At 34.7% G+C, this 13,586-nt stretch overlaps 1 protein-coding gene across 1 annotated transcript in view; it reads right to left on the bottom strand.

Moving 5' to 3' along the window:
* Window positions 1–2,564: 2,564 nt before the first annotated feature.
* The window catches only part of Cbr-ttll-11, a gene marked incomplete at both ends in the record, with an annotated part of 13,186 nt that continues 2,164 nt past the window's right edge, over window positions 2,565–13,586 (bottom strand). Inside the window, 15 exons of the mRNA XM_045240792.1 lie at window positions 2,565–2,771; window positions 4,267–4,333; window positions 4,387–4,564; window positions 4,689–4,789; window positions 4,837–4,970; window positions 5,015–5,167; window positions 5,211–5,363; window positions 5,416–5,594; window positions 5,902–6,045; window positions 6,108–6,216; window positions 6,411–6,554; window positions 6,600–6,727; window positions 6,779–7,020; window positions 7,427–7,503; window positions 7,592–7,759. Of these exons, the coding sequence (XP_045094327.1) occupies window positions 2,565–2,771; window positions 4,267–4,333; window positions 4,387–4,564; window positions 4,689–4,789; window positions 4,837–4,970; window positions 5,015–5,167; window positions 5,211–5,363; window positions 5,416–5,594; window positions 5,902–6,045; window positions 6,108–6,216; window positions 6,411–6,554; window positions 6,600–6,727; window positions 6,779–7,020; window positions 7,427–7,503; window positions 7,592–7,759 (2,184 nt within the window). The remainder of the gene's footprint in view (window positions 2,772–4,266; window positions 4,334–4,386; window positions 4,565–4,688; window positions 4,790–4,836; window positions 4,971–5,014; window positions 5,168–5,210; window positions 5,364–5,415; window positions 5,595–5,901; window positions 6,046–6,107; window positions 6,217–6,410; window positions 6,555–6,599; window positions 6,728–6,778; window positions 7,021–7,426; window positions 7,504–7,591; window positions 7,760–13,586) is intronic.

Genomic DNA, 13,586 nt, shown 5'->3' with positions numbered 1-13,586 from the left:
CTTCAAAGTATTGCAAATAGCAAATGAAAATTATCACTTCTTCAAAAAAGGAGTTCCAAGAAAATCCCCAAAAATAGCAAATCCTGAAAAGATGTGTGCTCACAAAAAAATTCATGGAACGTCTGAAGAAACGAGACTTAATCTCTGAACACTCTATTGCCTAGAATGGGAAAATCTTCTTGGCAAAAATTTCCGAGTCTCCATATTCAATTTTGTTTCCCATGAGAGTCAGAGAAGAAAAAAATTTGATTCCCCCCGTAAATGAAACATGTCTTTTTCGAAATCATGATGTTTGATTGAGAGTATTCAGAAAGACGAAAGTTGCCAACTTGTTTGATAAAGTTTGGCACGCAATCTGATCTAGTTATCCGGATACGAGAAAAAAAATTGTACACACTTTTTTGGGAGCTAAAAATAGAGCAAACAGTTTTTGCTCAGTGAGTGTCCCCCTTCAAATTATTATTTCTCATCAAAGAGGGGTGATGACTTTGAAGCGTTTGAAAGAGCACCTTCATTAAAAATGAATGTGTTCTCGGTAAACGAAGATCTCAATTCCAAAAAGACTTCCAAAAAAGAACATAACTTGACTGACTAGAAGAGGAGAAACAAGAAGAGGAAATGAAGAAGAGGATGAATGCACTTGACGATTCTTATGGTCCCTGTTCACGAAAAAAGCTGCAAGAAAAAATGTGGGAAAAAGGAAGAAGATGGACCAAATGGGGCGAAGTATGATTTATGCGTTTTCCCTTTTTTTCAGATAAGAAAAAAAAGTTTGGGAATGTTGGACTTTTTCCATCTGGGAAAGTGAAGAATGACGGAAACGACTTCCTACTCAGAAGGTTTTGGTTGTTTTTGAGAAAGTTTTTTCTCTTCGAAAGCTTTCTAAAAAACCAATAGACTATCTGAGATGAAAATTGTTAATTGTACAAAGAACAAATACAAAAAAGAAAAAAATTATAATTAATACATTTATAAATAATTTTATAATTAAAAAATTTTCATAATTAATAATTTTTTACCAGAGGAAAAATCTGTCAGACCAAATTCGGTCTGCTATTAGTTTTTATGGTCTGACAGATCTCAATAACAATTAAAAACTGTTTATATCAATTTTAAGGTAGATTTTAGTTTTCAAGAAAGTGTCAAAAAGTTAGAAGCGGAGAAAGATACTCAGAAAAAAATCGAAAATAACGGATCTCCATCAAAAAGCGTATTGAGTTTTATCGCACATCTTCTTTTTTTGAGGGGACTGAGTGTGTACGCATTATGTGGTTGGCCATTCGCAAAAACGGATTTTCTAAAGTCTCCATGATCTGTTTTCTTGTCTAGACTCGAACAAAGAGCAATAAATTCGAGTGTATGGGAAAAACATTTAGAGTTCTGATTCCCACCATAAAACTTTGGATTATAGAAAGTATTTAGAGATCTGAGAGTTTCCAATTCAGGAAAAAGGACTATGTATGTATATCCTTAAAATTTTGAAATAAAATTTCGACCGTTTATTCCAAATTACTCATTCGTCTGCCCTACCACTCGAAACGAAGTAGTTGGTCAGTCTCGTTAAAATAAAGAAGTATCGCGTTTCAGCTGGAGTACAACTCTCGGGATACTTTTGAAAAATTGAATTAATCCTTCAATAAAAAAGCACACAAAGTCTTCTAAGAACACAGCATAGAAATTTTTTTTTCAAAATTTACTTTTCACAAAAATTAGAAAACAGAGCCAATCGGCTATAATGAGCTTTGAACTTCAACTTTGATGGTTAACTCATGTGGAAGATGCCAAAATTTTGACTAGATGTTAATTTTGATAATTCATTCACGTGGAAGTTGAAAACATTTTGATTAGGGAAGTTCTTGATGAATTCGTGCAGAAAAAAAATCAAATGAGCAAAAATGAAATTAACTTATGTTTTAAATTATGAGAGAAATGCGCGCTTTTTTTCAATTTTTGTAATAATGTCTATTTTCACTGAAAATGTTTTTGTCGGAATTGTTGATATACCGTGAAACTCGAAGGATCCCCTATTTTTGAACTTTTAACTGCTTCATGTCGTTTCCTGTCAAAGATTTACAAAAGTGGTCAACTGGTAAAATGGGCTCTATATGGTTTAAAGGGGGTTTAAATATATGACAGGGGGTTTCAATTTTAGACAGGGGTTTTGAAAATTTGAAGGGGTGTTGAGAATTAACGGGGGTTTAAATATTAGACGGGGGTTTTCAAAAAGTGTCAGGACGATGTTTGGGGAAATCCCCAAAATGTTCCGAAGTGCTAAATTTTCTTGTTTTTTGCTTATTTCAGTTGATTTATTCGTTTTTAAAATCACTTTTTTCTTTTTCTGTCTTCTTTCATGCTTTGAAAGTTTTTTTTAAACATTTCAACGTTTTTTGGTAAGAAGAGATACAAGCTACGTGTTTTCGTATGCTCTTTTACACTTCAGTGCACTCTATCTTCTCCGTCTGATGGAATTTGCATGTCTTCACTTTCACAATTTGAAATCTAATTTTTTTAATTATTCTCATAAATGTATATAAAGTATTAACACAATAATTAAAAATCGGTTTCTAATCGTCATAATCATTGTATTCATCACTTTCTTTGGTTTCGCGTTCATCTTCCTCTGCTTCATGGGAGAACTCTGTTCTTAATCCCGAATACCTTTGAACATCGCACTGCTCCACAACGACGTGCCCCACAATTTGCATGGATTGCGCGTTTGCGAAGTTCATTCGATGATCGTTATTAATCCTCCAGAACCGGTTGATCCACATCTGAAACAAAAAATAACCACAAGGAAAATGTTATACCGAACTTCAAAGCCTGTTTTTTGAAGTTCAATGCTGAATACTACTGTTCCAGGGGCGCTGAAAGTTTCTAGTTATCGGAATGTCCGCGGTATGGAGACTTTCAAAGTTGATGGAAATCAGCTGAAACTAAGGCGTATGACATGATAGGATTAGAAGAAAAAAGCAAATTGTGGGACACGTTGTTGTGGAGCAGTGCGATGTTCAAAGGTATTCGGGATTAAGAACAGAGTTCTCCTATGAAGCAGAGGAAGACGAACGCGAAACCAAAGAAAGTGATGAATACAATGATTATGACGATTAGAAACCGATTTTTAATTACTGTGTTAATAATTTATATACATTCACGAGAATAATAATAAAAATTAGATTTCAGTGAAAGTGGAGACATGCAACTTCCATCAGACCGCACGATATAAACAATGGGGTAAAAAGTGGAAAAGAAAAGAGGGAGAAGATAGAGGACAAAAAAGTGTAAAAGAGCATACGAAGACACGTAGAGATAGATGTGTCTCTTCTTATCAGAAAACGTTGAAATGTTTAAAAAACTTTAAAAACATGAAAGAAGGCAGAAAAAGGAAATCATTTATTTGAAAAACGAATAAATCAACTGAAATAAGCAAAAAAAACAAGAAAATGCAGCGCTTTGGAACATTTTGGGGACTTCCCCAAACATGGTCCTGACACTTTTTGAAAACCCCCGTATAATAATAATTCACCTTAATTCTCAAAACCCATTCAAACTTTAAAATTCCCGTTTATTATTTAAACCCCATTATTCATATTTCGCATAGAAACGGACATGAGAAAAATTTTCTCAAGTTTGACAACATGCGGCCCTTCTACTAAATGTTTTGCGGTATTCAATTTTTGGTGTAACACCCAGTAATCTTTACTGTTTTTAAGTAGTTTTTTGAATTGCTGATTCTTTTACAAATATGCGCGGAGTCATATCTGGAAAAAAAACCGAGAAATCCGGTTCCGCCGGGACGAGCCATGATTTTCCAAGTCTGAGTAATTTCCAATGAATATTTTCTCAAACTGTTTCTCAAACTAATAACTACGCTTCCAAAAAAACATTTTTCTGATAATAGGTTGCTCTGCCATTCCATTTTGAGAGTGTTGTGTGTTTTGAATCCTAATAAATTTTTTCAACCTCTGAAGACAAATGTTGACGTTAGTTTTTTATTCTCAATTCCCTGAGAAAATTCTTTTCACTTCACTCAATTCATTCTAGTGTTATTTTGAATGAGATAATTAAAATAAATATAGTTTGGCATCTTTTGAAAAATAACTTCGCATTTGGAAACATGTACAATAGGAAAAAAGAGTAGCCTATTACAGTTGAAAGCGCTCCGATATCCGTGGCAAGTGACTGAAGCTGTTAGAATTGTTGTTAGAGTCCATACCATTTTCCTAACAATTTGAAATTAAATTAAATTAGCGTAAAAAATGTTGTTACCTTTCTTCCATATCTAGTTGACCGGCTCCGAGCCATTCTCGAAGGTAACATGTAAATTTCGACGCTTCTGCAATCAAACCGTTAAAACAAAGTTTCGTCATTCAGAGCTTTAGAACTTACCCAACATTCGAATCAACTTCAGCGCGCCTCAGCCTTGCAGATCGTACTCCATAATGACGTAGACTCATATCACAAAAAGAAAGAAGTCTTTGAACTTTGGATAACAGATCAGATTCCAAACTGAACTTCTTCTCAGCAATGAAGAATAGGAACATCAGGAAGGCGTGGAAAGGTAGCCCTGGAAACTTATTTTTTTTGACATCTTCTTCAAGTGTTGCTTCTAATACGTTGTCATAGGACCTCTCTTTATTTCCAGAAACACCCCTCTAGTAACTAAAAACTTCTAGAAATGCATTCCTCACCATTTGCACTGGTTTTCCGATCCCCAGTGAAATAATAGCTGATCTCTGCAACCTTCGCGTCCACTTGCACAATCGGAATAATATCTGCTAGATTGCACTTCCTAAAACACCAAAAAACTAGCAAAAAATGTGTTATTTCTCTTTCTACCTCACAAATTGCTTCAATCCGGCACCAGTGATATTTACATTGTTACGTAGTTGCACAAATTGCATGTAAATGTACATGGCCTTGTCCAGAAATAGCAAATGGCCACTGTGTGCACCGTAGCGTGTTGGGAAGATCTGAACTTTTAAATTTAGATCAATAAAATGTTTTCAAAAATTACCTCGCTCAAATGAGGCTTACGCCGTTGTTTCGTAGCTTGGAAGTCATCGAGAGACTTTATTTCTCCTTTCAAACTATTAGTGGTTTGGTATTCCTCATCCATTAGTCCTAACACAAGTAAAAGAGTGTCCCGGACCAGTGGGAGTTTGATGACCTAAAAAACATAAAATAAGGATGAAGTAATCATTTTTAATCACCTCATCCACAATACTCCTAACTCTTTGTCCTCCTTCTGTTAACGATCGTCCTGGACACGGTACGATATGGTCAGCAGTGAGAGACGGAGCCGCATTCACTTCCAATAAAATTGGCGTTCCGTCGTCTTTGATCATCACGTCGAATCCCATTATCTGAAATTTGAATTGTTTTTAATTTTCAAAAAAAAAACACTGAAAATAATACCTGAAAACACTGAGGACCAGGTGAGTCATGGAAGTGATGTTCGTAGTGAAGCATAATTTCAGGTAGCATGGCGAGTGTGGTCTTCACCAAGATCAACTTGATGTCATGCCATAGTCGTTTTGTTTTGACACCTCGAGACTCCAATTGGTGGAAAACCGTTGAGAGAAGCCGTTTGCTACCTGGAATTAGGGAAACTAGGAAGTTGTGAATTTTAAAAGTTTTGAACACTTAAAAATCTAGAATTTTCATACTGATCTTTAAATTTTATTGTTCAGTAGCAATAAAGTCAAAATTATCCACTTGACGGAACACGCTCAAATAGAACCACACTCCACGTGCATTTCAAACCTAATTATCTCGGTTCATATAAATTTTGTTAACAGAGAAAATATTGGTGATATTATGATAAACATAATCTCGGTTCTATTCCCAATCTTTTTTCTAATATTCTCCATTATAATCCTTTCTTCCTTCCACCTCACCCACCTTTGGTCTGATCCTGAAGAGTGTTGCTATGCACGTACGACTCGTTTGACTTGTTCAGTGAATAATTCGTGAGATGAGCGTACAGATTTTTGAAGTTTGACGAGTCGGGCTTTTCATATTTCTCGGTACAGAATCGAGCCATTCCTGAAAGAGCCGAAATATTTGTCAAAATGTGAAAATAAAAAGCTGCTTCTCTAGCCACATACCTTCTCTAGCCACATAAATCGATAGAGGATTAATGCTCTTAATGACTCCATAGACACGAAAATCAAATTTTAACTTATCACCCATCAACATTGGATTTGCCACATATTCCTGAAATTTACAGTTGTTAACTTCAGAAAATTCATAAAAATCCCGAATTTCATAAAATTTAAAACATCCCAACTTTCAGGAATTTTAAAAAATTAAAAAAAAATTCATTGAACTTTAAATATTCCGAATCACAGAAATTTCGAAAATTTGAAAATTTCAGAAACTTTGAACTTTCCCAGATAATTCAGACAAACCTGAACCAATTGTTGCTGCTCCGTATCCCGAATTTGGCTTGGGTTGCTTATCAAATAAATACCAGTACCTTGTGCTCCTTCATCTGGTTTTACAATGAACCACATTTCAGTTTTACCCATTGCTTGCGCCTTACGGAAATATGCCTGAGAACTTTATTGTTTTTGATTGAAGCTGTAAAATGTGTTTACATGAAAATCGTTGAGATGTGCTGGAAGGAACCAGGATTTTGGATAGAATGCGTACTCATCCGGAAACAGCTTTTGCATAGAAGCAATCGCATGAGTCAGCGAGATCTTTTTGGCCAGTTCTGTCATTCCTAAAAAACAAAACCCCTAATTTTTTAACCATTCTCAAAAAGGAATAAAACCTGGAAACTTGTTCACTCTCGAGTGTGGCGAGGTGACAATTTTGTTCATATCCGAAAGTACCACATTGTGCCAGTAAACATCGCATGGTTGTTTATCCGGTCGACCTTCCGGATATTCAATTATACCTATTTTCTTCGAACATAAAGAAACGACAAACTGGTTGGATTTGGCGCGAGACGTGTCAATGGTGAAACGTCTTAGTGCGCTGTTCTTTGGTCTTTGAAGCCGAGTGTAAGAGGAACTGAAAATTTCGAATTTTGGAATATCCAAAAACATATACCGTACCAGCCGTAGGAATAACGTACTTTTTCAGTTAATTTTTGGCAGTTTCGACCATTTTCAGGAGTTTTAAGCTCGGTTGCCAAGTTTTCAATCACTTGAAAAATTTTGAAGAGTTACACTCTTCAAAATTAGAAATCGGCAAAAAACTGAAAAACTATGAATTTTCCAAAAAGTTCAGTAAATGCATAGTTTTCAATTTAGGTATGTTTTACACTTTCTGTAATTTTCAAAGTGATCGCAAATAGCCGAGATCCAGAGCAAATAGGGAAAATGGCCAAAAATCTACTGAAAAAACACATTTTTGTATATCTTATTGACCGGTACTGTATGTATTTACATATATTTTTTTATTTAAACAAGCTAACTTTGAAATCCCACTCGGGGGTCGGTTCTCCATAATCGAGCTCAACGACGAAGACCTAGTAAGCGGGAGAGGCAAATTCTGAAAAAATAAAGATTGACCATTTCTTATAATGCTTCTTGGAAATGTCCTGAGAACGAACTTTTCAATCAAAAAGAAAAAAACTGACTTTTTTCGGTTCAGCCTGCAATGAAACACGTCGAGTAACCACTTTTTCTATTTTCTCTTTTGGCTCCTTTGTTATAACAGGGACTTTTTGGAATAATGGTTTGTCGTCCACAAGCAAGTCCGGATTGATGAACTCTACTGTTTTGATAGGAGGAGATGTAGTAGCGAGCTGAAATTCAGAAGTAGAAAATGTAAAAAATAGAGAGAGAGAGAGGATGTGATAAAAAATAGATATTCTACATTATTTTGACGTATTCTTTCGATTTCCGGAGTGGCTTTATCAATACAAAGAGTGGTACTGAACCCAATGATTTTAACAACAATCTGAAAAAGCAGGGAGGCTGTGATGGGAGAATCATTTTTTGATAATTATAAGTACTTCAAGATTTCTTAGGTTCAAGTATTTTAAAAAATTATCCATTTCAAGTTAAAACACTTTTCAGAAAGATCGGAAAAATCAAGAAAACGCAAGGAAACACAATATCTAATTTTCACTTATTCTGAAAAAAAAAGAAAAAAAAAGAGAAAAAGCCAACATAAGAAAAAGAGAGTGATAAGAAAGAGGAGAGACTGACGAGAGGAATGTCGTGTTCGTTTTTCTTTTTTGTCTGCTTTTTTGAGATTTTGAAGCACACACAGAAATTTGGACACAAAAATGAAGAGCACAAAAAAAAAGATATGTGAAAATAAGCCAGCTGGAAACAACGTATTCATATAAAAGCTACAAATTTTTAGTTAAGAAAAAGTGGAAAAAATGAAGTGTAATAAATTCGGCGCGTAGAAAGAGAAAAATAATTTTTCAGCTGAAAAGCGAATCAGAATTTATGACATCATAGAAAAAATTTTGAGAAAACAAAATGTATGAAAAATGATAAAAATGTTTCAGGGATAAACTTGCTCAGTCTTAATTTTTGAGAAACCGTTATATTTTTCTGAAAAATGAAAATTATATTTTTTTCAGAAATTATATTTTTTGGTCAGATATGAAAGCTTGAAAAACGGAAAAAAATCTTTGCATAATTTCCCGGAAAGGTTTTCTATGGCTTCATCTCTAGTCCAAATGAAACTGGGAGATATCGGAACACTCGCTTCTTTATTTTTCGGAATTTTTTTTCAGTCTCACATCAACGACATTTCTTGATAAAACTTACTTTCAAACAAATATAAGAAGGCAGCATAGATTTTGAAAAACCGTAAAAATTGTAACTCAAATGCTAATAGTGACTTTTCGCTAAACTCATTTATCTCAGTTTCTATAAAATATAAAAATAATTTGTCAATTGATACATTTTTATCACAATATCATTAACAGTTTCGCAAACCAAACATTTTTAGTATCTGTTACAGAAATTGAGATAATCGATCTTAATGTGCAAATGGCGATATATCGAATTTGCAGCGGAAAATTTCACTATTCTACTGTGCAAAATATTGTCAGTTTTCTGATAATACCAATTTCCACCAACCTCTAAAGATGGAACCTTCAAATATGATGCGCGCCAAAAAGAAAGAAAACGAAAAAAAGAAGCATACTCAAAAAGAAAAGGTTTGTTTATAGGAAGTACCTCCTTTTTATAAAGATATGTTTCGATAGGAAGCCACGCCTCCCAAATTTTTTTCTCAAGAACGTATTAGGTTGTTCAATAAGTAGTGGGTCACTTTTCTTCGAGTAGTTTTTTTTTCAAGGAAAACAAGAATCATTGATAAATTTATTTGCCATTGGAGTTTATAACTTCTTGCCAGCACAATGGTAATTAGGCAATTTCATTTGCGTAGAACTCTGCAGACTTTGCGCCGAAAAAGTAATTCAAAAATTTCTAGACATTCTTTCGTTCATGAAATTTAATTCCAGAAAGACAGTTTGGAAAAATCAGAATTCCTAGAGGATGGTGTTTGTTACGGCTCTTTAAAGATTTGTGTGGTTTTTCGTTGTCATGCAAAGTTTTAAACAGCGAGCCTTTCTGGAGATGAGAACGAGGAGCTTAAATCCCACTTTCCATTTGAAAGCAGTAGAGTCAGAGTAGATGATGTCGGACTCCGGAAGCAGCTTGTGGGATATTACCCCAGCACTGTCTACCCAAATCAACAAAATCGGACTTTTTCTAGAAGATTCCCTTTTGAGTCCAATTCCGCCGTTCCTTTTACAGGGAGCCATTGGTGCTTACTGTCATGGTTGCCATAAAGTACTCGTTTCTCATCTCCAGTGGTTAACTCGTTGATACAGTCCTCTGTCGGTTCCCTGGTGAATAGTGAAAGTGATAGGTCACATCGTACCTTTTTCTGAAAATCCGTCAAAATGCGTGGAACGATTTGACTGACTCTCTGAGATCTTCCCGTTTGATAAGCATTATTTTGTACGGTGGTATTAGGATGGTGGACTGTCAAAGATACTGCACGTGAAATAGCCGAGGCTCTTCCCCCAGTAACCTCGAAATATCGTCATCGATACTGAGACTAAGTCATTTCGATATTGGTTTAAACCCCAGATCATAATTTATTTCTTAGGATCTTTTGAACCAAAACTTAATGATGATTCGAGGGATGGTGTCTGCGCCTAACACTTTGCACTTTGTTCGCCAATGTCTTTTGCTCTAGAGGTCCTGGAGAAACATGAACAAAAACACACTTTTGAGTAAGTGGCGGTTATCGAGGGAATCCTCGGCCGTTGTACAGTCTATGCGGAATTTTTTAATGTCTATTAAACATGCACTGTGTGACGTCTATAAATATAAAAACAGAATTGGAAAAAGTCCAAAATTGGATAAGCAGCGGTAGAGCGAAGTGAAAGTGACCACTATTTATTGAACAACCTAATAAAACCGAATCATGTCAATTCCAGAAGGACATCGATCTGACACTTTTTGAAAAACTTTTGAAAACGGATGAGAATCATTATGTAGCGCCAATACAAAGTTATGCATTTCCTTTCTCACCTCAGATGGATGCACTTTGTTTGCAGAGGTGACTGGATGTTCCGCACAAAATTCTGTAGAAATCTTGCAACCCATTAATAATCATAATATCACCGGTGACATATAGAAAATCTGAAATGAAAATTTTTTGCTTTGAGGAAAACATACAAATAGTGTACATCATTAAACCTGTGATGGAAGGATCCCTTAACTATCAACTTTGAGCCAGTTTATTTTGATTCCTATCGAAGATATGAAAGAGTTGTTAACTGATAAATTGTTTATCATAATATCACCAGCATTTTATCAGTTGACACATTTTTCATACCATGCATAAGGGTTGAGATAATCAAACTCAAACTTGGTAGTGTGTGGGGCGATCTTTATTACAGGTTTGACGGTAAGAAATAAAAACAAGAAATTAAGAAAGATATTCTCAATTTTCTTCTTCCTTTTGAAAATCAAAAAATAAAATTCATAACAATTTAAACAAAATCACAAGAAATTGTGACGACGGAGGGAAAATGAATTTAGTGGGGGACACTCGGCGGCTCAAACGTAAATGGAAAAATGTGGAAAAACGACGCTGGCGGAAAGAGAATAGAGAAATGCAAAAAGAACTCGAGCCGGTTTCCCGGCAACACGAATAAGCGAAACAAGTGCCTCTAAAAAGAATTTGATGGCATTTGTTTCAGAGAATCTCGAGGAATTACAAAGTGCAGAGAACATTTAAAAGGATTTCAGTATAGTTTTGATTTTTTGACATTTTCAATTTTTAAAGAAATAGTTCAATAAGAATTCGTAAAAACATTTTCTTGACCTTTCCATGAAAAAGTGTAAAACGATACGAGTAACCTCTCCAAGTCAGTGCCAGCTGTCTTCCCTCTATCTTTTTCTCTCTTCTCCTTGACCGCACACTATTAAAAACTGGCTGCCGTCCATAAGGAGACTCCGAGTGACCGGAAGTAAAGTAGGCCAATATATTTCCGGTGTCGGAGGAAAAGAGCCCTGGTTATTTTTTCAAAAGAAAGAGATTTTCAGGTATCCGGACTTTTCATTTCATTAAAATAGATTGTGAAATTTGTGTGGAGTGTCAGAAATACATTTGGATGATTTTTTCAGGATTTTGAACAATTTTGAAAGTGAAAAAAAAATGAAAAGGAGTTTCGGAAAAACCGAAACATTTTCAAAGAATCCAAATTTTTCTGGACTGTTCAAAAAAAATAGTATTTTGTTATTAATCATCTGCAATTTTACGTTTTCATTTCTATTTCCCACGTTCTCAATTTTAACCTAGTTCACCTCGGTTTTTGAGAAAGGCGTCATACAGCGGTCCATGGAAAGAATTTTGTTCATTCAATTAACCATAATCTGTGAGTGTATTGATTTTTATTAGCTTTTCAATGAGCTAAAATAAAATGGATCAGAACTAACAATTTGATAGATTAATGCAGATTCTATGGTTTTCACAATAAGATATACAAAAACTTATTTTCCGTTTTCAGAAGTCCCGTTGTGCTGAAAATGTTTAAAAAAACGTGTTTCAGAAATCGGTAAATATCTGAAAAACTAGGAATTTTCTAATTCTGTCAATGCAAAGATGTCAATCTAAGTCTGATTCACACACTCCCAAAGTTTCAAAAAATTCCTATTAGTTCCTTGCGGGCCTTCCGAGCCCGGCTAGGCCTTCAACGATTTTGGCAATTTTGCGGAAAATAGTCAAAATTTACGGGAAAATATGTATTTTAAAGATGAGTGATTCAATTTTTTTTAAAATCTAGATTCTCTAAAAATTCATGACACACTCAAGTGTTACTTCTCTCCTAATTCAGGCCTATCTCTCACTTCACCTGTCATCTCACCTGACGTCAGACTTTTTTCTCGAAAATGGAGAGAAAAAAAAGAGAAATAATAATAATAATTGCACCTGAACTCACCTAGAAAAAAAACTGAACTCTTCATTTCCTTTTTTTTTGTCCCCTTGCAAAAAAAATTTTGGACCAATTTGGTTTCTGCTCGTTTTTTCTTCTTTTTCGTATGTTTCCATGTTGCGATGACGACCTCTTTCTTTGTCCTTTTCTTTTCCCACAAAAAAGGACCCACCTTTCTTTTTCTTTTTATGCTTTACTCTTCTTTTTTTACACACAGCACGCATACACTAAAATTCAAAAAGGAGGGGATAGAGAAGAGAAAGAAAAAGCAGAAGCAAGGGATAAAAGAAGAAGAAAGTCTCAAAAAGAGAAGATATACACAAAATGAACGTTCAAAAAGAGTAATATTGTTTTTGGGGTCTGACAAGATAAAGTGAAAACAGGAAACATTTTAAAAAATTAATATGAGTGAAACCTTCAAATGAGTTCTATGTCCAGTCTTTCTTATTGAATAGCAAATATCATTTAACAATGAAAAGGTGTGTATAGACTTGTTCAAACAAAACAAACATTTATCAGACTTGTTTTTCCTCAGAAATAATAGTCAGAAGCAAATGAACGGGAATTCTTATCCCCTTGACGACGACGATTCCGGTCACCAACGTGTCGCCAACGCGGAGGGTTGAAATGTTTTGTTTTTCCGGCATCCTGGAACTACAGATTGGAAAAAACAGAAAAAATGGCTGGGATTGGAATAACATTTCAGGAAATCAAAATGGGAGTTCGAAAAATTAAAACTTTACGAAAATATTGATAATTTCCGTTAAGTGGTTCTTCGAATTTTTTTGAACCATTTTTTTCAGCAATTAATAAATTTTTGATAATTAGATTTTACGCATATTTATGATTTTCTTTGAAAAATAGCTCATTATGTAAAACCATGTTGTACAGTTTAAAAGAATTAACCTCTCACCCCAGATTTTAACTTTCCCCAAGTTTATCTCGGTTCTTGTGGAAGATACCGTAAAACCTCTAATAGAACGACACCCGGTTCGTCCACTTTGAGCCTATATATCTCATTTACTGTGAAAGGTATCAAAAAGTCACTAACTAGTAAAATGTTGCTGATATCCTTATAAACATTTTACTAGTTAACCACTTTTTGATATCTTTCAAAAGAAATGAGATATATAGGCTCAAAGTGGACGATCCG

This window comes from Caenorhabditis briggsae (genome assembly GCF_000004555.2).
Source record: "Caenorhabditis briggsae complete genome, chrX, whole genome shotgun sequence".
In the NCBI taxonomy this organism is placed as follows: Eukaryota; Metazoa; Nematoda; class Chromadorea; order Rhabditida; family Rhabditidae; genus Caenorhabditis; species Caenorhabditis briggsae.
Note: the sequence above shows the minus strand (reverse complement) of the source record. Positions and strands in the feature narration are given on the sequence as shown.